Source organism: Heterodontus francisci, chromosome 5 (genome assembly GCF_036365525.1).
Source record: "Heterodontus francisci isolate sHetFra1 chromosome 5, sHetFra1.hap1, whole genome shotgun sequence".
Classification (NCBI taxonomy): domain Eukaryota; kingdom Metazoa; phylum Chordata; class Chondrichthyes; order Heterodontiformes; family Heterodontidae; genus Heterodontus; species Heterodontus francisci.
The window spans coordinates 142,913,522-142,940,351 of record NC_090375.1 but is presented as its reverse complement, the minus strand read 5'-3'; the positions used below and the strand labels follow the sequence as shown (position 1 = coordinate 142,940,351).

The window sequence follows — 26,830 nt, the reverse complement described above, 5'->3', positions numbered from 1 at the left end:
CTTGCTCTCGCACTCCATTTTCCCCTTCTTAATCAATTCCTTGGTCATCTTTTGCTGAATTCTAAACTGCTCCCAATCCTCAGGTCTGTTGTTTTTCCTGGCAAATTAATATGCCTCTTCCTTGGCTCTAATGCTATCTCTAATTTCACTTTTAAGCCATGGTTTGGCTACCTTTCCCATTTTACTTTTGCGCCAGACAGGGATAAACAATTGTTGCAGTTCATCCATGCGCTCTTTAAATGTTTGCCATTGCCTATCCACCGTCATCCCTTTAAGTAACGTTTCCCAATCCGTCATAGCCATCTCGCGCCTCATACCTATGTAGTTTCCTTTACTAAGATTCAGGACCCTTGTCTCAGAATCAACTACCTCACTCTCCATCTTGGTGAAGAATTCTATCATATTACGGTCACTTGTCCCCAAGGGGTCTCGCACCACTAGATTGTCAATTATTCCTCTCTCATTACACAATATATAAATGAAGACTTGTATCTACACATAATCTTCTTTTGCCAAACAAACTGGGACTATCCATTTTGCATTTGTGTGAAAATTATTCAACTTTAGCAGGCAGTCTACAAACTTAAGGCTTTATTACCCCACCCATAAGGTCAACACTTCTCACACAGGTCATATTTAATATTACAAAAAAAAACCTCGTAGATTCCTCCCAGAGTTATACAATAATTAAAACTGAATAATTTTGATAAAGGTGATGCAAACGCGATGCTGTCTAATATAAACAAACCTTTGATCTGCTAATCAGCTTTCAGATGTGACAATGACGTTACTTTCGCATTTTAGTTTAATCCTTTACTTTGATTTCCACTAAAACATGCTCTTTATAAAGGGAGTATATGTTTTAAACAACTGACTCAGCAAATTTAATCTGTCAAATGGATTTGCATAGAGTTTTTTTAACCGCAGTCAGCTCAGATTTGCTTCCTGTTCTAAACAAGCCTGAATTTGCCCGCTGATAATTAAAAGCAAATGAGCAAAAATGGAAACCTTGGAGGATGAACTATCAATCGAAATAAATATTATTCAAGAAGGAATGAAGAGAAACAGTTTATTTACGAAGCAAAATAAAACACCTTTAAGATCAAAGAGAAAATATTGGGAATTTTGAACAGATCGCACACAGGGCGTGCACAGGTTCAGGGCGTAGCTGGCATCAATGTATGAAGATCGGCGTCAAACACCTCCAGCAGTCCCAGGTGACAGTGTCTTCCTGAGAAGGATTAACATCCTGAAAGGAAACGCCATACCGTATAGTCCAATAGGAACTACTACTTCTCGAAATAAGTTATTTTTACTTGACTGCAAATGCCGGTTTGTGGATATTTTCAACAGTTAGGGAGTTTCATTCTCGCAGAGTTGAAGTGAAATATAAAATTTCCGCAAAAATCCTTTTTTTTAAAAAAAAATGTAAAACTAAATTTCGCGGAGACACATTTATGTAATGGTTATTTTTGTTGAAGATTAGAAGTGTGAAAGAAAGCCTGGTGTGTCCTGCATGACATCAGAAGGAAAAAGCCTGTAATACAGACACGATACTGCACCGGGACACAGACTGAGGTACAGACACCGACTGTCTCGCCAGCACTAAACTCAGGGAGGCTTCACTGCTCAGCCTGCCTCAAATGTCAGGTCAGGGCAGTGACTGGAAAGCAGCGAGTCTGTAACTCTGTAATCACGTTACTCTGGGTAACGAGGAGTTACTGGGATATCACAGCGCACAGACTCTGATAAGATCAACTCTACTTTTGATAGCGAGAAAACAAACCCACGAACTTGTACCTCCGATAGAAGTGGTCTTATCGGAAGATGAAATCTTTATTGGCAAAATAGTAAAAGGGCACGATCGTATAAGTTATCTAATCAGAAGTTGCATTTAAACGGGCTTAAATGTATGCAAATATTGAGTAAAGTGGTTTCCCAATTAACATTCATGCAATGGAGATTTTTTAAAGCTGCGTTTACACTTGAATTAGAAAAGAGTTAATCAGCTCGGCGAAAGGAGCGAGAAAAAAAAGGTAAACGCTTAAGTTGAGAACAATGCTCCTTTTCTTGTGCCTAAGATCTTCCCCATGAGCAACTGTTCAGACGTGATTTCCACACAGATAACCCGCCAACAGCTCTCTCGCTGCAAGATCGCCCGGCTCTTTGCACTGTCAGCCCGTTCTTTCTTTCGGCTTACAAAAAAAGTCTGGCGCCCCCTTCCCCCTCCCGAGAGAGGAGGGAAAAAGAGAAAGAGCAACCCCCACCCCCCATCCCCCCCCCCCTCAAAAGCCAAACAAGTAAATCCCGGGAAGGCTGTATTCTGTGTAACGAGAGAAGAGGCCCGATGGCGATGATCGCAGTCCATTGCTGGTGTGTAAGTGTGTTGTGGGGCGGCGCGAAGGCAGAGGCATGTCCGCTGTTTGTATTCGCGCTGAATGGTGTCTTGAAATGACGTAATGCTTGAAGTCGGGGTCCTGACAAGCGATAACATTTGTGATAAAGGCCGGATTGAGCCAGAGCCCCTTTCTCGCAGACATATTAAACACACACACACAGACACTACATACAGAACCTCCTGTCAGACAGACACAGGCAGCGCGTTTGAACAACCGGCTCAGCCTGCGCCTTCCCCTCTCCTTTCTCTCTCTCTTTTCTGTCTGTCTCCCTCTCTCTCTAAAATCTCACTCTGCAAAAAAACTCAGACGGTTCATGGCTCTCACCAAAGCTCCACCATCTTTCCAGCTGCAAAGATTATTGCCATCAAATCAACAGGTAAGAGAGAGAGAGAGTAGGCGAAAACCAGCCCCGAGATTAAAGGAACAAAGATCTCTTACCGATTTTTGATTCTCTTCGCACAGGCTGTGTGTATGTGTGTGTGTGTGTGTGGAAGAGCAGTAATAGCTCGCTGGCTTTAGATATTTGTGTTTATTTATTAAGGTAATGCTTTCAGTTTTGCTCAGTCAACAGATCTCTTTACGTATTTTTTTTCGAAAGAAAGAGGCAGACTTCTCAGATTTCACATACATTCCCATTTCCCGTATTTGTTGGGTCGGGAGGTCACTCGAGCAGGCATGAGAAATGGTTCCTCGTACGTGACAGTAGCCTGCAGTAGCCTTTAGGGTCAAGTTTAGCAGAGGAAACGATGATTTCAAGTACGTTTGGGATATTCGCCGGGTTTCACCTTTTTTGTTGTTGTGCTGGCTACTTAGCGGGAAAGTGTGAATAAAAGAAATGGATGGCGTTAAAAGTGTCTTTTCGGTTACAGATGTCAGAGTGAGAAATCTCGTTCTGAATGTATCTGCAGCGCCAAGAAAGTTTGTGAGTGACGTGGCCGAGGTAACACGATGAAATGCATCTGAGTGAATTATTTCATTCCCATTTCTCCAGATTAAGTGGGTATATATACATATATATACACAGATCCACGAGAATAGAAATCTCACTTCCCCCACACTCCCGTGCAGTCTTTCCGACAGTGGCGAGTCCTTTGCGGCCCATCTGGCGGCACCCGGGAGTAACATGGTTGGAGCAAACTTTTTTAAAAGTTGTGTTAAAAGTGTGTGTGTGTGCTGAGTTGAGTTGTGTCTGTGGATGTGGCTAGACACCATCCTCCGGTGGTTTAACTTCTCCAGACAGGGACTTTCAGTTTTTATCTCCTGATGTAATGCCAAGTAAAAGCTTTGGAAGTACAGACAGAAATAATTGTAGCTTTTGACTTAAAGGGCTGGATTGGCTGACACGGACAGAATGGGCTGTTTGCGTTTTCTTATCCACACTCAGTAAAACCTGGCTTATTATGGCAGTTAGTTTAGGACGTGTCGCTTAAAAGTGCGATTAAAATGTTTCCTGCTGATCGGGGCCGGCGAGGTCTGTTAAAAGCTGTTTGTGATTGCTGGTGCGTTTCATCTCACTACAACTTTGACACATCTCGCTTTTGTTTTGACTTGCATTTCTTCATCCTAAATGTGGATACATAAGATTGTCGTATTTCTGCCCTCCATCCAGATTTTCAGGCAATAGTTTAGCAGCTGTTGTTTTCCATATTGCTATCAAGTTGGAAATTCGTGAAACTTTTATTCCCCCTTCCCCCCCAAATACGTGTTAAGAAGTTTTGACCTTGGAGTCCTGTTAAATACAGGAATTGCAGTTTTCAGTTAATCGGGGAGTGGGACTAAGCCCTGTTGGGAGTTACTGTTTCCACTCATGCACTTTCTGCAGGCGTTTGATGAGAGTAACTATTGTGTCTAACAAGAACTGCAGATGTAATGACTTAAGGAAGCCACTGCAAATGAGTTTTGTCACTCAGAGTTACAAAACTGTACATGGCACATAGGAACAGACGGGCTAATCCGATAAAATAACTCCTCAGAGCACTGACGTGTAAACACTGTTATCTGGTAGAAGTTGTACGAATATTTAAAGGTGCCATTTAATTCAGGTTGATGCTGGTGTAGATTTAAAGTTTTCAGTTGTATTGGGAACTTTGTGAAAACTGGCTTGAGAAAAATGCTCACTGTCTTGAATGGGCCCGGATTGTTCAGAATATTTGTAAAGTGAATGTCACGTTTGCATTCACATGAACTATAAGCCTATTGAAGTCTGATCTCTTTGCAAGTCTTTGTGTCCTTATCACAGGAAATGTTGCGGAAAGCAGTTGTTCAGTCGAGTTCCTAGCACGTGTTGATTAACGATTCTTGTCTCCCAGACGTGATCACTGCTGGCTGAGCTTTCATTTGAGGAGCAAAAAAACGGTCTCAATAGCAAATTCCCAATTACGCTTGAGCACATTGCAGCAGTATTGTGTGGTATTGTTGGCAGCAAGAATAGATAGGTGGGTTAGCTTGCAAGAATAATTCTGCTATAAGGAATATTGTGTAATTTGATGTTATGATTAATGGCAAGTTTATACAGTGCTTAATCAGATAATGAATACAGGCATCGCTGGGCCAATCTGGCGTGTGTGGAATGAACAAAAACTTGTATTGATTTACTACCGAGATCTGTATTCTATTTCAGCAGCCCCTTAGCGTTGCAATAATATAAATTAAACCACAATGAAGGGCTGAAACATTGAAATGCAGTTGTTAAAATAATAATTTTTCGCGGATGGAGAATATAATTTACTTGATCCACTTACCACAGTCTGACTTCTTTATTGCATATTGCAGGGACAGCTCTGACAAATGTTTACATCTAGCACCAAGGGCTATGATCACTTTTTTACATTTTTAAAACATATTTTATATAACTCATAATCATGTGAGTGAATTCCCCTACTAAAAGGTACAGTAAATTGCCACAAGCTCTTTTTAATAGCGCATCTGTTTGCATATATACTATTGGTAATATCAGTGTATCATGGAGAGGAATTGTGTTGTGCGCACTCAATTGCAGTGCACAATATCGTTGTTTATACTTTGACCATGTGACTGCTTATAGCAGTAATGTCCAGGCCAGAAGCAATTTGGGACTTGGTAAAGGTTTCCTCACAGGGCCAAACTAGCAATGTGCATACTCGTCTGAATGGATATAAGTGGATCTGACTATATATTTAAACAGCGACAGGATTGGAATGACAGTAAATGCATACAGTACATAAAGTGAGCGTGGAGTGTCAAAAGTTAAGGGCTGTTCTTGATGATTGAATTATTGGTATTAAAGTGGAAAAAGTTGGTTGTTTTGACTCGAAATGGTGTAAATTTCCATTTAAATAGTCTGGCTGTCATTCTAAACCTGTTGACTTTCAGTCTACAACATCAGTTCCTGGCTGCACACACTATTAAAGAGAATATTCGCTCAAGTTTAGGCCATCTGGAGAGCTTTATTGGCACCGACATAAATAAAAGACGCTTGAAAGTTGTGGAATATACACATTTTGGGATTAGCAGAGGAGCAGAACATGTGGTGGAATATTCGAAAGGAAGATTACTTAATTATTTGAAATCATCGTTAGGCAATAGACCAAGCTGACGAGGACTCGCCTTTTGAAATCTTCGGAAACTTTTTGTGCTTGGTAGTCACAGTCATCTAATAAAACTTATTCAAGCAGATGGTGTGTGACGTTCTTCCAAGGCTGTGCTTTACCGAGTTACCCATTTTATTTGCAGTTTCTGGCTTATTGTCAGGACACGTAATATAGGAAAAAAAATTGGCTGGCTTTTTGTTGCTGACGATTTTATTCCTGGGTTGGTAAACATTCCTCAGTGTTAACAAAATATATTTTATCATCAGTACTGGAATTTGCATCAAAAATAGTGTCCGCTAAGGAAAGGCATAAACCTTCAAATCCACTTCAGATCACTTTTTAAAAAGGTAGGCCCAGCCAGCACGGATTATTTCTTTAAACCTGTTGATAATTTTTGAGCAGCCATCTATATTGAGGAATCCTACATTGTCCCTGCCTTTTGGGAATGAAGAATGGTATTATCCACATGTTCCACTGATTAAAAAAAAATACGTCCGGTAGCTGGAACATGTTAACTATTAGTTACCATAGTTATTGCCACTGAATAGGCAATAGTTGTCGGGGGAAAGGATTTAAATCGAACTTATTGTCAACGTTTTATATAAATTACCCTATTGGTTTTATTAGTTCATTCGAAACAAACAAAATGCCGTCAATGTGAAGTAAACAAAGCAATGAGGTAAAGCTGTTCTTGTTCTTAAAAGGAAAACAAATACGGTTGTTATTATTTTAGGAGCACAATGATTCGTAAAGAAAATCTCTACCTATCAGTCATCCACAGCATTTCGGTTTACTTTTTTTGTCAAAAAGGCAATCTTTTAAGTTCTTTAGAAATATAGTTTGAACTGCTCCAAAGTATTCTACTGGAATAAACATTGTCGCAGACTTTCCTATTGTAACTGTCACTGCTTTCATTAATTGAAACACGAATTTAGAACGTCGTTTTCTCTGTACTTTTACTGATATGAACTTTGACCGAACGTTTCATTGCCGTGACAATGTTTCTTTAATATACTATTTATGTACACATATTCATTGAAATATGGTGAATGTACACACACACTGTATAATATACACGACACTGCAATTACAATTTTCAGAAGGAGACAAACAGATGTAGTGTAAGTTTGATTGTTAGTGCTTGAAAGATGCAGTGCTGTTTCCTTAAGAATTCCCTTCCCGTGTTATCCTCTTCTGTTAAAACTCGACAATGAATTCATCTGTGTAAACTTGGGCGGGTCTGTCCATATATACATCACTGTAGAAATATGCAAATAACCACAACAAAAGCGTGAATAAGTTTTGGAAAGAAAACATTTTGGATGGAACTGAAGCAGAGCTAAAATAGGGCTGGAAATATACTTAAAGTATGGCAGAAATATTAATCTAGGTAAAGGAAAGCCGACCTTGCACTGTTAAAAGAAGGGACAGTCTTTCTCTCCAAACTATAAAATGTTTCAATTATCTTAAAGAAGCATGTATCCATATCTATCTTTTTCTTTCGCACAGATATGGTCCGAAAAAAGAATCCACCATTGAGAAATCTTGTGAGCCAAGGGGAAGAAGGTGAGGATAGCCAGGTCTCTCAGCCAGAAAGTGCCGTGAATCAGGAGGCTGCTGAAAGCTCAGGACCCCCGGATCCCATGCAGGAACACAACAACCAACAAGATGCACTAGAGTCAGTCAACAAGGAGGAACATTGTCTGCGTGTCGCAGACGTAGCCGGCATCAAAAGCGACTTGAAAAGCCCCGCACTGGGCGAAGGGAATGGCTTCAATTATGAAAGCCACAAGAAGGGAGGAAATGTTCCATCCTTCCCGCAAGATGAGGTGACAGACAGAAATATGTCTGCTCTCTCATCTCAAGCTGCTGGTAGAGTCTGTGAGGCCTGGAAGTCTCCTTGCAGATCAGAACCAGATGATGGCGATGGCAAGAGCTGCAATGTATCTGGGAACCTCTCTGAATTAAACCACACAGCTCAAACGTCACCTACAAGTGGGCGTGAGAAGGTCCAGCTGCTACAGGGTGACCCACCTGATCATCAGACTTCAACCCCAGGCTCTTTGCCTTCAGAAAACTCTCAGGTGCATTTTGATGTGAGTGTTGCACTTGATAAATCAAAAACAGAACAGCTGACTGACAACCAAGACGCGGCGCCCCTGACTCCAGAATTGCAAGACTTCAAATGCAATATTTGTGGTTATGGCTATTATGGGAACGACCCAACCGATTTGATCAAGCATTTCCGCAAATACCACCTAGGTCTGCACAACCGCACCCGCCAAGATGCGGATCTGGACACCAAAATCCTCGCGTTACATAACATGGTGCAGTTCTCCCAGTCCAAAGACTTTCAGAAACTGAGCCGGAACGCGGGCTTGCTTACTGGGATGTTACAGGATCTGAGTGCACAGCGACCCACCATGTTAAATGGGACCTACGATGTACATGTAGGTATCTGCCCAGCTGCTCCCAACGGAAACCCTGACTGGGCCTACTTCTTTATAAGGAATACCAATATAATGCTGGGGGGGGGCGGGTGGGATCATTCGTAAATGAAATTGCATTAAATAATAATTGAAGGCGCATTGAGAAAAATGTGGGATGACCCTAGTAGAGATAATCATATATGGCACCACAGTATTTGGTGTTTTCTTCCTATATGTAATACATGGCGACAAAATCCAGCAATATTCATTTCACATCATTGGCTCGCTGTAGCTGAAAATACACCATTTCCTCCTGTAAGAGTACCTTTGTTTTAGTGTATATTGAAATCTGCAATTAACTAAAGGCCTATCGGCACTGATTTGAATTCTGCTAATTGGTATATATCCTGATCATTTCCATCTAAAAGCTATCTACATTTGATTGCAGTAATTTGTTTACTGACTATACTGTTTGCAAATCGGGTAGGAAGGTCGCTGCTAAACGGATAAGACAACATAAACACTATTTGAGTCCATTACTGTTAATGAAGAGCTGTCTCCGCTTAATTAATTCATTTTTAATATCAATTTGTCTGTAGTTGCCGTTGAATGCTCACATAAGGATTCATTGCAATAAACAGACAACCGAATTTAATCTTTCAGAATGATAATTTATACGTGTGTGCAACGGGCATGCTTGTCAGTTAAGAGAAAGGATTTTTGCTGAGGATATTTTTAACTGACTCTTGGTGCCTTTTGGCTATTCCAGTTCTTCGTAGCAGTTTACCAGCTATTATACGCTTTGCGGCACTGTACAGCCACATGTGGAACTGGCAAAATGCTGTAATAACTGGAAACACTTTAAATATTGAAAGATTAAGAGGAGTCCCTTTGTTATCAAGCAATATTTTGAGGCAATTATCTTTTTGTTCGGGAGCTATTTTTGTTTTATTGATACTTTTCAGCTAGTTTTAAAGCTATTTCCCTAAGCCGAAAGGGAGGCTCAGAGGCCTACTTAGATTCTTGACCATCTATTTTAACCTAAGTTGGAAATCAGTAATAACTCAGAATAGAAGTAATGATCTAAGGCAGACATGCCTGTGGTAAATTTCAGATGGCAGGATAAAGGAAGTTTCAGTTTAAAATAAGGAAGTGACAGATAGAAAAGCCTTATTTATGAAATCTCACCATTTACATCAAACGTACACAACAAAAATAAATCAATCTTTAGCGAATTGAATTATTTAGAAACCGTGAAATAGGCAATAAGATATAAACAATAAGTTTCGCTGCAGAAATTGAATTGGAGACACATTTCACAATGGTTGTTCTCCCGGCTATTAGTAAGTAGTTACATTCACACTGGCCACGTTTGTTCTCTACCCCATCAAAGCATTATTGCATTAGGATTTTCTGACGTAGTCAAAGTACAGTTGTAAGTTAAATCCTTCATTAATGTATTCGCAGACTGCACCGAGTCTCTGTAAAATCGTTGCTCCATTTGCTGCGACTATGTAGCTAATGGCTCCTCACAATTATAAATCTACCCATGCAGAAGATAGCACCCTTCATCCTCTTTAGCTCGACCAATGCTTCACTTTTTCTGCCAGTAACTTCGACTTCCCTCTTTATTTGCTAACTGATATCTCTTGTGGCATTGAAAAAGTTAATGTAAAAAAAATGAAGACACTTGGACTAAAAAAGAAGCTATGTACTACCATTTCGTTCCCTATTTGCTACTCAGACTGTAAAACCATTACTACATTTCTATTTTTGATTTCATATCAACAATGGTAAACCGATCCTGAGAATAACAGGAAAACAATCACTGGGCCTGTTGATGTACTGAAATAACTAAATAACAGACAAAATTGATAATTGGGGTAAGTGAGCACGGTAAATTAATAAAGATTGATTACAGCAGTGTGCTGGAATTATTGTCACATTCCAACTTATCACAGTTATTAAAATTGTCTTGGTGTCGTCACACAATAACTTTTAAAAACAATGGAAGATGGTATTTTCTGGGGAACTGTCACTTTATTGCTTACATCATCAGGTGCAATGGAAAGTACATTTGACTTTTGTTTACTTTTTTCCAGGTTACTTTGGGAGGAATGTTCATTGGCATAGGACGCAAAACACCCGACTGCCAAGGCAACACCAAGTATTTCCGGTGCAAATTCTGCAATTTTACTTACATGGGCAGTTCTTCGACTGAACTGGAACAGCACTTCGTGTCAGCGCATCCCAACAAAATGAAAAGTGTGCCTTCTGCTCTAGAGTCTGGGAAGGATGCCAATAAATCGGAGAAAAACGCCAGCAAAGGCACCCCCGCGATAGAGCGTCACTTACCTCGCCCAACAGAGCCAGAAGATGTGGGGAAATGGCAGGACAAGTCCACCATCAAGGCAACAGATGACACCCCCATCGGCTACTCTGTACCCATCAAATCCGTGGACACCTCCAAGCAGAATGGCATGGACTCTACCTGTTACTTCTGGTGTAGGTTTTGCAGCTTCAGTTGTGAGTCCTCGGATACCTTAAAGCTCACGGATCATTATAATAAACAGCACGGAGAGAATCAGCGCACTAGCTACTTTAATAGAGATTTTCCGGACAAAATTGGCAAACAGGGACTCGCACTTAACCAGAACGACTCTTCGAAAGAGCGTCAGCTTCTTGTGGCTAATAAATCCGACGGAGAATTCTCAGTTAAAACAGAGAAAGGCACAAGTTCAGCCAGAAAGAAAGACGCCACCAAGACAACAGAGGAGAGCATGGTCACCAGCTATAACTGCCAGTTGTGCAAATTCAGGTACTCCACAAGTCATGGACCTGACGTGATCACTGTGGGACCCCTGCTCCGCCATTATCATTACATTCACAACGTTCACAAATGCACCATTAAACATTGCCAGTACTGCCCCGGGGGACTGTGCGGCCCTGAAAAGCACCTGGGGGACATCACCTACCCATTCGCTTGCAGGAAAAGTAATTGCTCCCACTGCACCCTGTTGCTTTTGCACTCGTCCCACGGGGTGGGAGGGAGTGCCAGGGTAAAGCATCAGTGCGACCAGTGCTCATTCACAGTTCAGGATGTCGACGTACTCCTGCAGCATTACGAGACCATGCACAGCACACACACCCCGGGCAAGGCTGAGAATGGTCAACAGGGAAGTGATGGCCAAGTGACCAGTGAAGAGGTTGAAGAGCACTGTTGCACCAAATGCGACTTTGTTACCCAAGTAGAGGAAGAGATTTTCCGACACTACAGGTAACAGACCAGAAATTTTAAATCCACCCCCTCTGATGATCTGCCTTGTGCATTGAACCTAAAATATGACACGGGATGGGGGGAGGGAAATTTAGAAAGTATTACTTGGAAGAACAGGTAACAAAAAATGTAGAGTTTAAATATCCCTTTATTTGACATCAAAGCACAGGAAGTAAATTGGATTGTTTTTGTGACCGTCTAGAGTTTCTCTATCATCAGATTATTAATAACAAGTTACAGTTCATAAAGATAGCTTCGTAAGTTTTGAAAACATGTCACGAATGCAAACCTCAGTGTGTTCATGTTTCGGTATACAAAACGTGCAAGTTGGCTCTTCCTCACTCAGGGGACTTAACCTTGTTTCTAGCTGATGTGAATCCATGTAGCACTGTAATGGGCAGAATACTGATCAGCTCTTGTCAATATTGGGGGCTATCTTTTCGTTTGGTGGAAAGTGCCTGAAGTACACTTCATCTAACTTTAAAAGTTTCTCAACTGCATAGTACTTTAAAATACATTGCACGGATTTCTGTTAAAACGATGCAAGGAATGTTGCTTTTAACTTAACACTCAAGTAATCTTTTGTGTGTCTTAGGAGGGCTCATAATTGCTACAAGTGTCGTCAGTGCAAGTGGAGTGCTCCGGGGACTCAAGCATTACTGGAGCATTTCAATACAGCCCACTGTGTGCTCCAGGAGCCGGCGAGTAGTAGCAGCACCAGCGGCGGAGAATCCCCACCTCCAGCGGCACCACCACCCAGTATCAGCAACCAGAACTCCCTGAGCAGCGAGCAGGAGATGCGGCACCGCACTCCCACACCATCTGACAGCAGCAACAACAGCAGTCATCCTCCACCAGCAGCAGTCACTGAGGAGAAGGAGGGGCGAGGCTGGGCCGACGCCTCCAAGGAAGACACGCGGAAGGCATGCTGGAGCGTCAAAGAGAGCGCGGCGTCAGGGGAGCTGCACAAGGGGAGTCCCTACCCAGGCCAGGCTACCCTTGGGCTACTCAACGCCTCCCCCGGCGGCAGCAGCAGCAGCAGCCAGGACAGCCACAAGAACAGCCGCAGGGCCGCGGAAGAAGCGGACGCGGGGCGGCCCGTCTATGGGACGCAGACCACCGACCCCAAGAGCTTTCCAGCTGGGGTGCAACAGCTCTCGGGAGGAGGAGACCGGGACAAGTCCCGGGCTCTCACCCCACAGTATCCAACAAGCACCGAACTCAACAAGGCGAGGGAGGAGTCACAGACTCTACTGAGGGTAAGACTGGCTTTGGTTACTCTCAACCTGTTACTTATTACATGCACACACACACACGAAGATATTAGTGCATCCTTTGAAGTGTGGAACTGCTTTGAAAACGATATTTCCACAAACGGATATCAGTTATTCGCTCTAATTTATCAGAAACACATTGGAAGCAGTCTGAAATGAGAATCCTGGTTCAATCTCTCCAATTCAGGAACAGGGAAGGTCATTGTACAACCCCTTCTCGATTGAGATGGTTATTTCAACATGAACCAAGGACTGAACCTGGCAGCTTCTTGGTCTGTGTGGTTCAGTAGCATGTTAGGTGAACTGGGACAGGAACTAAGAGATGATCTGAGCAGGTTGGATCATCCAATAATTCATGAAGCCCATCATAAGATCTCACTTGTTCTTGCTCTGCCCCTCCTCCTGAATTCATCTTTCCACATGAGGGGAGGGTGGGGTGGGGCCCTCTATCACACCATTGTTTACTGGCCTGGGAAGGAATAAATGTACCTTGTAAAATTAAAGGATACATCATTGCTTTTTAAAAGGGGGGTGGGATAACCCAAAGTCATGATATTGCAATACTTGTGTTATGACCAGGTGAGAAAGGGATCTAGTGTTCTGTTTCAGCCTTCACCTGGTCTTACCGTAACAGGGTTTAATTTTAACACGCAGTTTTTAGCTCCCCCTTGGTGAATCCTTGTTCACTGCTTTCCAAGTATAAGGCAAATAAACCTGCACAAACAGGTTTTCTTAGGTTTAAAGAAGAAAAGTTGAAATTTATTAAACTTAAACTCTAGTTCGGTTGATGCCTACAGATACACGACGCATCCACACTAGCATGCATATGCGATACGCACATACAGACAGAGACAGAAAAGAAGGAAAATGAAGTGGAAAAATTTGAGGCAATATCTGAAGAGTTTTTGTTACGGTTCTTCGAGCTCACTGTAGAGTCCTTGATTGTAGGTAGATCTTGCTTTTCATTGGGGCCCAGTATTCTTCTTAAACCTTGTTCACTGGAGGAGACTTTTCTCTTTTGGGGTTCATGTGTCTTCGGTGGGTTCAGAGGCTTGTAAGAAAGTGATGGGAGCAGACAGGAAAGATCTTCTCAGTCCAGGAGCAAGCAGTCTTTCTGAGTTCAAACTCTGTGTGGCTAGTTCAAAAGATAACCCTGGAACAGCCAGTTAGTCATTTGACCAGCTGGTCTAACCAGTCCTGGCCCTTGTGGATTGTATCCTCCTTAGCAGGCTCTGGAATGCGCTTCCTCACCTTCGATGTCTGTTAGTATGTAAATGTTTTTTTCCAGCCATGGCTGATCTGTTTAACAAGTCATTTCCTCGCTCCAACAACAGTTAAAAATCAATGTTCATGACAAAATTCATCTGCCTCATTCTTGGCGATTGGGGGCCCAGCATGACACTTGTCATAATTGTAATGCTTATGATGATGGCATGACATGCTTGATTACAGTTAGAAAAGTAAGCCAATAATTGCTATTGTGATTATTCTCTCATTTTTGTAACTTTAAAATGCAGTCTATGATAAATAGCATGTTATAGCAACTTAGGGGTCCTCTGACTTGAATGTGAAAGATTAGGTGGAGATAAGATTTTAAAAGAGGTGGAAGGGAAAGGAGGGGAGCCAAGACTTCCTTTAATGCATCAATTCCAATATAATTAAATATACTTAATTACCGATAGCAGGAGAAATCATTAACCTCGACAGGGAAGATATCGCCACCACTCGAGGAGCAATTAAAATTTGGGATCGTCAATAGGCTACAATTGGAGCAGTGCAATTATCTTAGAGGGTTGTACGGCTGGATGAGATTACATAGATAGGAAGTGGCATGGAGGGATTTGAAAACAAAGATGAGAATTTTAAAATTGGTTCCCACTAAAGCAAAGGCTCAATGTATGTCAGTGAGCACAGAGGTGATAGGTGAATAGTACTTAGTGTGAATTAGGAAACAGGGAGCTGATTTTTAGATGAGCTCAAAATCATTGAGGGTAGAAAGTGGGAGACTGGCTTGAGGTGCATTGGAATAGTCAAGTCTAGAGGTAACAAAGGCATGGATGAGGGTTTCAGCAACAAATGAACTGAGGCAGGGTCAGAGTCAGGTGATGTTATGGAGGTGGAAGTAGACAGTCTTGGTGCAGTTAAGTAGTCGGAAGCTCATCTTGGGGTCAAATATGATATCAAGGTTGCAAACAGTCTGGTTCAACCTCAGGAAGAGAGAGATGGAGTCAATGGCTAGGGAGAGGAGTTTGTGGCAGTGGTTGAAGACAATGGCTTCGGTCTTCCCAATATTTTAATTGAGGAAATTTCTATTCATCCAGTACTGGATGTTGGCCGAGCAGCCTAATAATTTTAGAGCAGTCAAGTGAGGCAGTGGTAAGATATAAGTAAACTATAAATAGATTTTTAATTCACTGCATTATTTTGAATAGAATAATTTTCATATATGATGAAAAAGAATATGATCACCTTTTCCTTGGAACTTTTTATGTCTGTTCTTGACTGCTATAGCTTACTTGCTACTTTATCACTCGTGGTATACAGCTGGATTGTCTTGTGGAAATAACTGTTAGAGCGTGAGGTATTCAATATGCTCTGCAAAACTATGAATATGATCATTGTCTTCATACAAGTGATGTCAGATGAAGTAGTAGTGCTACTAAATGGTTTACTCTGGTTTTCTTGGTTAAATCATTCATGAATGTTACCATCAAAGAGAAATTTCAAACATAATACAAGTAATTTAAATTATGCTCATTTGTATGATGCTAATCTTTACGATGTGCTTTCATTTTCCCTTGAGCTGACAATTCAGTCATCTGACTCATGGATTCCCACTTGGTATGGCCCAAAGATAAAAGTGGTGAAGATAGGTGCTGCAGAAAGAGGCATTAAGTCTTTAAATTAAGCAACATTTGTTGATCAAGGGCATAGCACCATACAATGTGAATCCATTTTTAATATCACACCAATCAACAATGTTGATGGTTAATCAAATATTCAGAATTTTCTGATATGACAAGTAAAGGGAAAATGAGATGTAATTCATTGCAGTTGACACTTTCAGCAGAGATTTGTATTTACTTAAGGTTGTTTATGTCTAAACTGGTAACTTGCTTTATGATTTCAGAAATATTGCACTGGCCTTTAATGGATATCAGCATGAAAATTATTGACAGTAGTAACTTGCTTCACTTTTTGTCTTGGTTTAGACATAGGTCACCTTGTGAAGTTTTTGTGTGCCGAAAACATTGTGGAGCATTTGGGAAATATATTAGAAGTGTCACATATCCAGATCAAGGGGGTATAAAGATTGCTATTTTTGAATATAGCAAGTATTTTCTTTACTGCTTTTGACACTCTTGGGTATTTTTGTTAAAATTACAGGCCAATTAAGGGGGCTATTTTGAATGATACTGAGCCCAACAGTATGATGGGACACAACAGTATGAAATAGCCAGCTTGCTGAAACATTCTGGAAAAATGACCATACTGATCAGATGCTCTTTCTGTTTTCTCCCATTCTTGTGCTCAGTATTTCCTACAGGTGAATTTATTTGCTATTTACTGTCTCCATAAATGTTTTAAAATTCAGCAGAAAAAGTAAAAAGGATCATTATTTTCTTTTGAAAAGAAGGATGATACTCCTTGGATTATTTGAGAGAAGGTTCATTTTTTTTTAGATCAGTCTTACACCAATGACCAGTTCATTGGATAAAAATTCAATTTTAAAATATTCCTCCATTCATGTTTTCTAATTCGAAAAGGTGACAAAGTATGAATGATTGTCCCTCTTCCTTTGTCTTTTCCCTGCCTGTGCTATACTCTGCTCCCATATTAGAACCAGACCACTCTAGGCATCGTCACAGAACATCACACTGTCCTTGAAAAGTGCTATGGGAAATCAGTCAGTTTATTGTGTAATAGCAGAAAAAATACTATGGATGCTGTAAATCTGAAATAAAATTAGAAAATGCTGGTAATACTCAGCAAGTCTGGCAGCATCTATGGAAAGAGAAACAGAGTTAACATTTCAGATCTGTGACATTTCATCAGTTCCAATGAAACAGAACTGAAACGTAAATGTTAACTCTGTTTCCCTCTCCACAGATGCTGCCAGACCTGCTGAGTATTTCCAGCATTTTCTGCTTTTATTAATGTAATCCAAACTTTAGTTTAAAATTTTGGTTTAACATTTAGCTTGATATCATTGAGACTAAGGTATGAATTTCCCAGCCTATGGCAATGAGGTGGGAAGGCTGGTAATCTGATGGGGGGCAGGCATTGGGAGGGGAGCCCGATGTCTTCTCGCCGCTGTGGCATATTGCCTGCGACCTCAGCGGCGGGGTCGCCTGCTGGGTGGCCAATTGAGCCACTTATGTGTCCAATGAAGAGCCAGTTCCCACACTCACTGGCATTTTGCTCGCATTGGGAGGGCTCGTTGCCCATGGGGAGACTGCCAGGTAAACCCTGACAGCCTCCCAGCGGGTTCCTGGAAGGTGTTACCGCCTTTTTGGCTGCTCCATGGACCACGGAGAGGTCTCCTAGTGGCAGTGGCCACTCTGCAGCTAAGGTGCCACTGCTGAAACATGTCCCCCACCCCCACAAAGATCGCCAGGGCCTGCCTGCCAGGCCTTGGCTTGATCAACAGAACTTACCTCATCTTCGAGGATGCCTTGGCATTGAGGCGCCCTCTCCTTCATGCTGCAGCCTCAGCAGTGGCTATCACTAGCAGTGGCACTGCTGAGGCTACTGATTGGGCCAGCAGCTCTGGGAGGCAGGGCGCCTTCCTCAATTGATGTTCCCCGCAGTTGGTGCCCCAGGGTACCTCCGCCTGCTGGCATAGGGTTGGCTCCTGCTTTTGTCCCAGTGGCGGGATTTTTTTAAATGCTGACAAAATTCAACCCTAAGTGTCCATCCTGCATCCTATTTGAGTGTTACAGTAAATAAAGAACTTGCATTTATATAGTGCCTTATCAGTTCTTCGGGATGTTCCAAAGTGCATAATGTCCAAAGTGGGCCCATATTTTGACGATTATAAAGTGCTACGCCCCCATCACAACTCCTCCAATAATCGAGCAGCCTATACAGCATATATCAGGACCTAGGCAAAATCCATACTTAGTCTGACAAGTCACAGATAACATTCATGCCACATAAATACCAGTCAATTTCTATTTCTAATACAAAAAGGCCCAGTCAATTTCCATTGACCTTCAATAGCGCTGCCATCACTGAGAACTGATGTTTCAATATACTGGGGGTTATCATTGACCAGAAGCTTAGCTAGACAAGTCATGTCATATTGTCCTGGTTACAAGGGGAGAGGCTGGGTACTCTGAAGAGTGGCTCAGCACCTCATTCCCTCAGTGTCTCTCCACCATCCACCAGGCATGATGGAATATGCCCTACTTGCCTGGATGGTGCAGCTGCAACAACAATCAAGAAGCTCGACACCCTCCAGGACAGACAGTCTGCTTGATTAGTGTCGCTGCCTCAACTCGGTATTCACTACTGGTGCATTGTGGCTGCAGCATGAATGATCTACAGGATGCACTGTAACAACTTGCCAAAGTTACTTCAACAGCAACTCCCAGCCCCGTAAACTGTGCCACTAAGAATGAAAAGAGCAGAAATGTTGTGGGAATAACATCCCCTCCAAGGTCCACTCCAAGTCATGCACCATCCTGCCTTAAGCACATACTGTTGTTCCTTCATTGTCGTGGTCAATATGTTGGCAGTCCCTACCTAACACCAACTTGGGAACATTATTAGCACATCTGCATTGGTTCAAGGAAAAAGCCTATTGCTACCTTATCAGAGCTACTGGGGACAGGCAATAAATGCAGCCTTACCGGTACTGTCCACATCCTGAAAACAAAATTAAAACAAAACACTTTGCACATAGTAAGGTCTTACAAATAGTGAATGAGATGAATGACCAGTTAATTTGTTTTTGGTAGTATGAGATGAGGGAAAAATTTTGACAGGGCACTGCATGAATATCTTCCCCTTTTGATAGTGTCATGGGATCTTTTACAACCACCTAACAGGCAATGGGGCATCTTATATAAAAGATGGCACCTCTGTCAATACAGCAGTCTCTTACTTCAGTACTGGAGTATCAGCTTAGTTCTGATAGTTGCTTGAACTCACAACCTTACTGGAAGATGCAAATTTCATGAAGGCTTATTTGCAAATGATCAGGAATGTGATATGTAAAGGATGTTCTTTAATTTTTACCTGCAGTTAAATGTTGCTACAAGACACTGCATAGACAAGAGCTTATTAAGAAAAAATCTATTCTGCGTCACCATGCTGTTTGTCATTAACGATCACTTTCTGTTAGAATTCAAAAGCATGATTTTAAGCTGGTTTACTGTTGTGAACATTGCATGAGAGAACAGTGACCTTGAGTGGGAATACTTGACTAACCTCATACAGCATGGATTTGAGCTATTGCTTTCCATGTAGGATACATCCTCCTCCTCTTTTCTATTTCTGAAGGTGCTGATACAAATCAGTATATGGTTCCATTGGTACCAGATTCTTGCCTGTACCATTGGCCACTAGTCTGCGAGTTTAGACAGTGAGTGATGAAAGTTATGCCTGAATCTGGCTCCACCCAAATCCATACAGTGCACTTTATAGCAGGGGTTTCTAGGTAGGCATTTGGAGTGGGAGCTCTGCTGATTCTCGTCTTTGATGGGAGGAGGTCCACTTTAGCAACCCCCAATGCTAACTGTCAGCAAATGCAGAGGATCAAACCTTGTACATTCTGTCTCTCTCTGGCTTAAATTCCATTCTATGCATTGCCAATGGGGAGTCACTGGGTACATCCTTTTAAAGGGAAAAAGTTCAGTGTTACAGTGCCACAGACATCTCTTATTTATACTGTTTCTCCCAACAAGTCGGTATGTGATGACCGCATTCCTCTGTTTTGTATCGCAGACTGACTTTGTGATTGTAAGAATAACTGGTTGGCTTGCTTCCCTTCTTGGGGATTAATACTGCAGTGGATGGTAAATAGCTGTGATGGTGGCCTGACCAGCAAAAATTGCATCATCCATCCTGTTTGTCTCTATGCCTCTTATGGCTACCTATTCAAGGCAGGAAAGTTTACGTATCATTTTGCTGATACTTGATACTATTTTCCATGAAATGCAAGGGAGCAAGAATTCCTGCAGCCCAGAGGCATGCTGTTTTATGAGTGGTCTGATAAAGTTTTCAATACACCTGGAATGTTTGACTCAATTGCAGTTGATTCTTGAAACGTCAATACATAACAAATTGTTTTTGCTTGGCTTTGTGGTTCTACTGTAACTTCTGTATAATGGCTTTAATGTCTTTGCATTAAGTTTGATTAGATCTTGTCTGCAGAACATCAAATGCAAAGTTACAATAGGTTCATTTTTGAGTAGAAAATCTCAACTTAAATACATTTGCATTAGGATTTACTGATATTAAGTAATATAAATGCAACCACATAGCAACCTTTTAATCCAATTAATTAAAAAAAAATCCATGTTGGCTAAATACATTTGCATTTCTGTTGTGTTCAGGACCATGAAGCCCTCAGTTAAAAGTCACAAAATGTCTTTTGGTTAGCTTTCAAAAGGATGTAGAGAACTTGACTGTGCAGTGTACAAAGGAATAGGTGAAATTGCAGATTTTAGGTAGAGATTCCAACAGGCATGTAATTAATTTAACCAGACCTCCATATATACTTCGTGACTGAATTTTTAGTGGGAACCCACCCATGTGTGACACCTGAAGTGCCAGTATTTAAAAAAAAAATAGCGTGTATAAAGATGAAGTACTTTCCGTTTTAGCCAAGGTGTCTGCCTTGGCTCAGTAGTTGCACATTCATTTCTAAGTCAGGAGGTCATAGTTTCAAGTTCCACTCCAGGACTTGAGCACATAATCCAGCCTGATGTTTCATTGTAGGACTGAAGTTGTGCTCCACTGTCTGAGGTGCCGTCTTTCGATGAAGTGTTAAACTAAGGTCCCAACAACATTAGTGGGTGGATGTAAAAGATCCTATGACACTATTGAAACAGGCAAAACTCTTCAACCAACATAATCAAAATAACTCATCTGGCCATTTAACACATTGCTGTTTGTAGACATTGCAAATTGATTGTTTCCTACATTTCAAAAGTAATTAATTGGCTGTGAAGCACGTTGGGATGTCCTGAGGTGGTGTAAGGCACTGTATAAATGCAAGCTCTTTCTTTCAAATTACCGTTCTTAAGGCATCATTGTATATGTAGGAGTTAGCGGATAGTATACGATCACAACATGGCGGGGTGGTAGCTTTGAATTAACCCCCATGGCTTTGTGAACCTCTTAGCCAAGGGAAGTTGAGCAAATCTGAGCAAATATCTAAATACTGGTTAAATTTTAATGTAAATTAAGAACTGACCAAATACTTGGGCTAAGATAAAAAAAAATGAAAATTAAGTTTGAAACTTTTCCAGTGGCCACCTGAGAACTTTAAACCTTGTTTTACAACACCTGCCATTATAGTGCTGCCAGTGCCAACCAGAAACTTTGCATTGCAGTATGCTTAGAGATGATGTTTCAACCAAGGTGTCAATCTTGGCTCAGTAGTAGCACACTCCAGGACTTGAGCACATAATCCAGCCTGATATTCCATTTCAGGACTGAAGATGCTCTATACTGTCTGAGGTTCTGTCTTTCAGATGAAACATTAAACTAAGGTCCTGCCTGCAGTCTTGGGTAATACTGCAAGTGTTGCATGGCAAAATCTTGCAAGTGACTCCAATAAATGGTCTTGCATTCATTGCCTAAGTTTGATTTGGGTGACTTAATGTTCCCTGATATTATATAGCATGACGCAAAGTTGAAGTTGGTTTGCAGCAGTGTAAAATGTGTCGTTGCTTTATCATTCATCGGGATGTGGGTGTTGCTGGGAAGCTGGCCATTTATTACCCTTGAAAAGATGGCAGTGGACCTTCTTCTTGAATTGCTGTTCCTTTCTAGCACTTTGATACAACTGAACGCTTTGTTAAGCCACTTCTGAGGGGAATTCAGAATCAAACATGTTGACATGGAATTAGAGCCACACATAGACCAAGCCAAGGAAAATTTCTGTTCCTACAGGATATCAGTGAAACAATTTGATTTTTATGACATTCCAACTGCTTCATGGACACTTTTACTGATCACAACTTAGTATTTCTAGATTTTATTTAACTGAATTCAAATTCTCAAACTGCTATTACGTGATTTGAATTTATGTTCCCTGGATTATTTTTTTCAGGCATCTGGATTACTAGTCCAACAACATAACAGCTATGCTACTATACCCATATGACAGCTCTGTTTTATTTTAAGGTATTGCACACAAGCTGATGTTGTATGTTTACCTGACAATTGATTGCCTTTGTCTTGGAAAATTGCTGCAGGTTTGGCAGGCAATGAAGCAATCTGCTGTGTTTCAGCTTCTGAGAATTAAAAGTTCAGTATGAGTGCTGATGGTGACAAGACCTAAAGGGAAAATTTGAATCAGCAGCTGGGATTTTATTTTTGTCCCTTGTGCCCAATTTTATTTTCCAACCCTCAAGGATAAAGTTTGATTATGTGTAGATATCACCACCATTTGCTTGATTTGTTTCATGATGAAAAGAAAGGCTTGCATTTATATAGTGCCTTTCATAACCTCAGCATGTCCCACAGTGTTCGACAGCCAGTTAAGTACTTTTGAAGTGTTGTGACTGTTGTAATGTAGGAAATACAACAGCTAATATGCACTCAACAGGGTCGTAGAAACGACAAAGAGAGAATGACCAGATAATCTGTTTTAGTGATGTTGATTGAGGGATAAATGTTGGCCAGGACACCGGGGAGAACTCCCCTGCTTTTCTTTGAATAATACCATGGGATCTTTTACACACGCCTGAAAAGGTAAACAAACTGTTTAATGTCCCATTTGAAAGACTGAACCTCCGACAGTGCAGCACTCCTTTAGTGTTGCACTAGTGTATAAGGTTAGATTTTGTACTCCAGTCCCTGGACTGGAACCCCCAACTTTTTGACTCAAAGACACCAGGTCAGAAATGAGGGGTATGACTGTGGCTATGCCATAGTTATCTTTATCTAAAGATGCCATAGTTATCTTTATCTAAAGTATCTAAGTAGCCATAGCAAACACTGAATTTATATCTATCAATAAACTGTGCTGAGTTGCATTTCTGTGAAATACATAATGGTTCCTTGAAGATTGCTTAGCACCACATCCATTATGTTAGTTCTTATTGACAAACTTTACACGTGAAATAAGAAAGAGACCTAATGCAGCCCTTCTATATGATTGTCAAAATACATTTTATATTGAAGAATACAAGCCATTCTAATGATCAAGTCAGTAGGCATTAATATGGAGTAACATTAATGCATTGCTAAAACAACTTAATAAACAATAGAGGGCTGAGCAGTGATTAGAAGACTTGGCATCAATCATTTTAATCAATTCACTATCCAGTGTAGCACAAGATGCAACAGAACATACATTATTATTGCATTATTAAACATTGCTATGTGACTGCTTCTGAACTGTGCTTAGTAAGGTATATCACTTGCAGGTTAGCACGGCTGAAGCATTTTAGGGCAGAGTTTGGATTGTGGATTTAGACTTTGTGCAAGTCCCAAAGCATTAGTATGCTAGTTTTGTTTTCAACATCAAATGCACTTTTATACATAGTGGAGAGTTTTCATGTGAAAAGACTGTTTGGAGAGGAACTATAAATCAAGTAATAGGTAAGAAAGAATTTCTGGTTGTATATAAATGCTGTGGCTATTAGAACTCGTCAGAGGCTGGATAATTCTGCAGCAAATGGCTCATCTCTGACTCCCCAAAGCACCTTCACCACCTATAAGTCTGGAGTGTGATGGAATACACTCCACTTTCCTGGATTGCTGCAGTTGCAACAACATTTAAGAAACTTGACACCATCCAGAACACTTGATCAGCATGCAATCCATCAGCTTAAACATCCACTCCCTCCACCACTGGTGTGCCATGGCTGCTGCGTGTACTACCTACTATCTCCCAAACCTGTGACCTCCAGCACCTAGAAGGACGAGGACAGCAGGTGCATGGGAAAATTGTCACCACCTATTTCCCCTCCAATCCACATACTGTACTGACTTGGACATATATTGTCATTCCTTCATCCTTACTGGGTTAAAACCCAGGAAATCTGTACCTAACAGCATATGGATTGCAGCGGTTCTAGAAGAAGGCTCACCATCACTTTCTCATAGGCAACTAGGGTTAGGAAATAAATGCCAGCCTTACCTGTGACACATGTGGAACCATAGAAAAATTACAGCACAGAAGGAGGCCATTCAGCCCATTATGTCCGTGCCGGCCGAAAAACTAGCCGCCCAATCTAATTCCATCTTTCAGCACCCGGTACGTAGCCTTGCAGGTTAGAGCACTTCAGGAGCATGTCCAGGTATGTTTTAGAAGAATTGAGGGCTTCTGCCTCCACCACCATTCCTGGCAGTGAATTCCAGACACCCACCACCCTCTGGGTGAAAAAGGTTTTCCTCATGTCCCCTCAAATCCTTCTACCAATCACCTTAAATCTGTGCCTCCTGGTAAGTGACCTCTCTGCTAGGGGAAACAGGTCCTTCCTGTCTATTTTATCTAGGCCCCTCATAATTTTGTACACCTCAGTTAAGTCACCCCTCAGCCTCCTCTTTTCCAGGGAAAACAATCCTAGCCTATCCAATCTCTCCTCATAGCTGCAACCTTCAAGCCCTGACAACATTCTTGTAAATCTCCTCTGCACTCTCTCCAGAGCAACTATGTCCTTCCTGTAATGTGGTGACCAGAATTGTATGCAGTACTCCAGGTGTGGCCAAACCAACATTTTATACAGTTCCAGCATTACAGCCCTGGTTTTGTATTCTATACCTTGGCCAATAAAGGAAAGCATTCCATATGCCTCCTTCATTTTATCTACTTATCCTGCCACTTTAGGGACCTGTGGACATGCACTCCAAGGTCTCTCACATCTTCTACCCCTCTCAATATCCTCCTGTTTATTGTGTACTCCCTCGCTTTATTTGACCTCCCCAAGTGATTTACTTCACACCTCCAGATTGAATTCCATTTGCCACTTTTCCAGCCACTGAACCAAACCATTGATATCACTCTGGAGTCTACAGCCATCCTCTTCACTATCAACTATATGACCATCTTTTGAGTCATCAGCAAATTTTCCAATCATGCCTCCCACATTTAAGTCCAAATCATTAATATATACCACAAACAAGGGACCCAACACTGAACCCTGTGGAACACCACTGGAAACTGCTTTCCATTCACGAAAACATCAGTCGTCTACTACCCTTTGCTTCCTGTCCCTGAGCCAATTTTGGATCCAACCTGCCATATTCCCCTGTATCCCGTGGGCTTTCATTTTACTGACCAGTCTGCCATGTGGGATCTTGTCAAATGCCTTACTAAGATCTATGTAGACCGCATCCCCTGCACAACCCTCATCAATCCCCCTTGTTACTTCCTCAAACAATTCCATTAAGTTAGTAAGACATGACCTTCCCTTAACAAATCCATGCTGATCCGTCCGTGCCTTTCTAAGTTTATCCTGTCCCTCAGAATTGATTTTAATATTTTACCCACCACTGAGGTCAGACTGACCGGCCTATAATTATTTGGCCTATCCCTTGTACCCTTTTTGAACAATATTATAACATTCGTAGACCTCCAATCCTCTGGCACCTCGCCTGTATCCAGTGAAGATTTGAAAATGATCCTCAGAGCATCTGCTATTTCCTCCCTGGCTTCCTTTAACAACCTGGGATGCAATCCATCCGGCCCTGGTGATTTATCCACTTTGAAGGTTGTCAGACCCTCTAGTACTTCCTCTCTCATTGTGCTAATCGTATCTAATACTTCACACTCCTCTTTTACTACAATGTCTGCATCATCCCTATGCTTTGTGAAGACGGAGACAAAAAACTCATTAGGAATCCTGCCCACATCTTCTGCAGACACGTGTAAGTTCCCTTGTACATCTCTGATAGGCCCTACCCTTTCCTTAGTTATTCTCTTGCTATGGATGTACTGATAAAACATCTTTGGGTTTTCCTTGATTTTACCTGCCAATATATGTCCTCTCTTTGCTTTTCTAATTTCCTTTTTTACTTCACCCCTACACTTTCTAAACTCCTCTAGGCTTTGTAAAGTATTAAGTTTTTTTGTGATCGTCATAAGCTTCCTTTTTCTTTTTTAACATACCCTGTAAGCCTCTAGATAGCCAGGGGGGGTCTAGATTTGGCCGTGTCACCCTTTATCTTTGTGGGAACATGCCTACACTGTGCCTGTAGAATCTTGCTTTTGACACTGCTTTGCCACTGATTTTCCTTCCAAGAGGACAGCGAATGTGGTACCATTATTCAAGAAGGGTAACAAGGATAAACCAGGTAATTACAGGCCAGTGAGTCCAACATCAGTGGTAGGGAAACTATTGGAAAAAATTCTGAGGGACAGGATTAATCTCCACTTGGAGAGGCAGGGATTAATCAAAGATAGTCAGCATGGCTTTGTCAGGGGGAGATCATGTCTAATAAATTTGATTGAATTTTTCGAGGAGGTGACTAGATGTGTAGATGAGGGTAAAGCAGTTGATGTAGTCTACATGGATTTCAGTAAGGCATGGCAGATTGGTCAAGAAGGTAAGAGCCCATGGGATCCAGGGCAATTTGGCAAATTGAATCCAAAATTGGCTTAGTGGCAGGAGGTGGAGGGTGATGGTCGAGGGTTGTTTTTGCAATTGGAAGCCTGTGACCAGTGGTGTACCGCAGGGATCGGTGCTGGGACCCTTGC

At 41.5% G+C, this 26,830-nt stretch overlaps 1 protein-coding gene across 8 annotated transcripts in view; it reads left to right on the top strand.

The window, feature by feature from the left end:
• Nucleotides 1-1,310: 1,310 nt before the first annotated feature.
• The window catches only part of trps1 (trichorhinophalangeal syndrome I), a 224,228-nt gene continuing 198,708 nt past the window's right edge, over nt 1,311-26,830 (top strand). The window contains exons 1-4 of one of the 8 annotated variants that reach the window (XM_068032172.1): nt 1,311-1,332; nt 7,478-8,418; nt 10,500-11,674; nt 12,270-12,933. In XM_068032172.1, the coding sequence (XP_067888273.1) occupies nt 7,480-8,418; nt 10,500-11,674; nt 12,270-12,933 (2,778 nt within the window). In that variant the 5' untranslated portion in view covers nt 1,311-1,332; nt 7,478-7,479. Of the gene's footprint in view, nt 1,333-1,557; nt 1,579-1,749; nt 2,037-2,289; nt 2,374-2,408; nt 2,776-3,062; nt 3,156-3,219; nt 3,340-6,246; nt 6,316-7,477; nt 8,419-10,499; nt 11,675-12,269; nt 12,934-26,830 lie in introns of those variants that run through there. The other 7 variants (XM_068032171.1, XM_068032168.1, XM_068032167.1 and 4 more) reach the window with 7 other exon arrangements.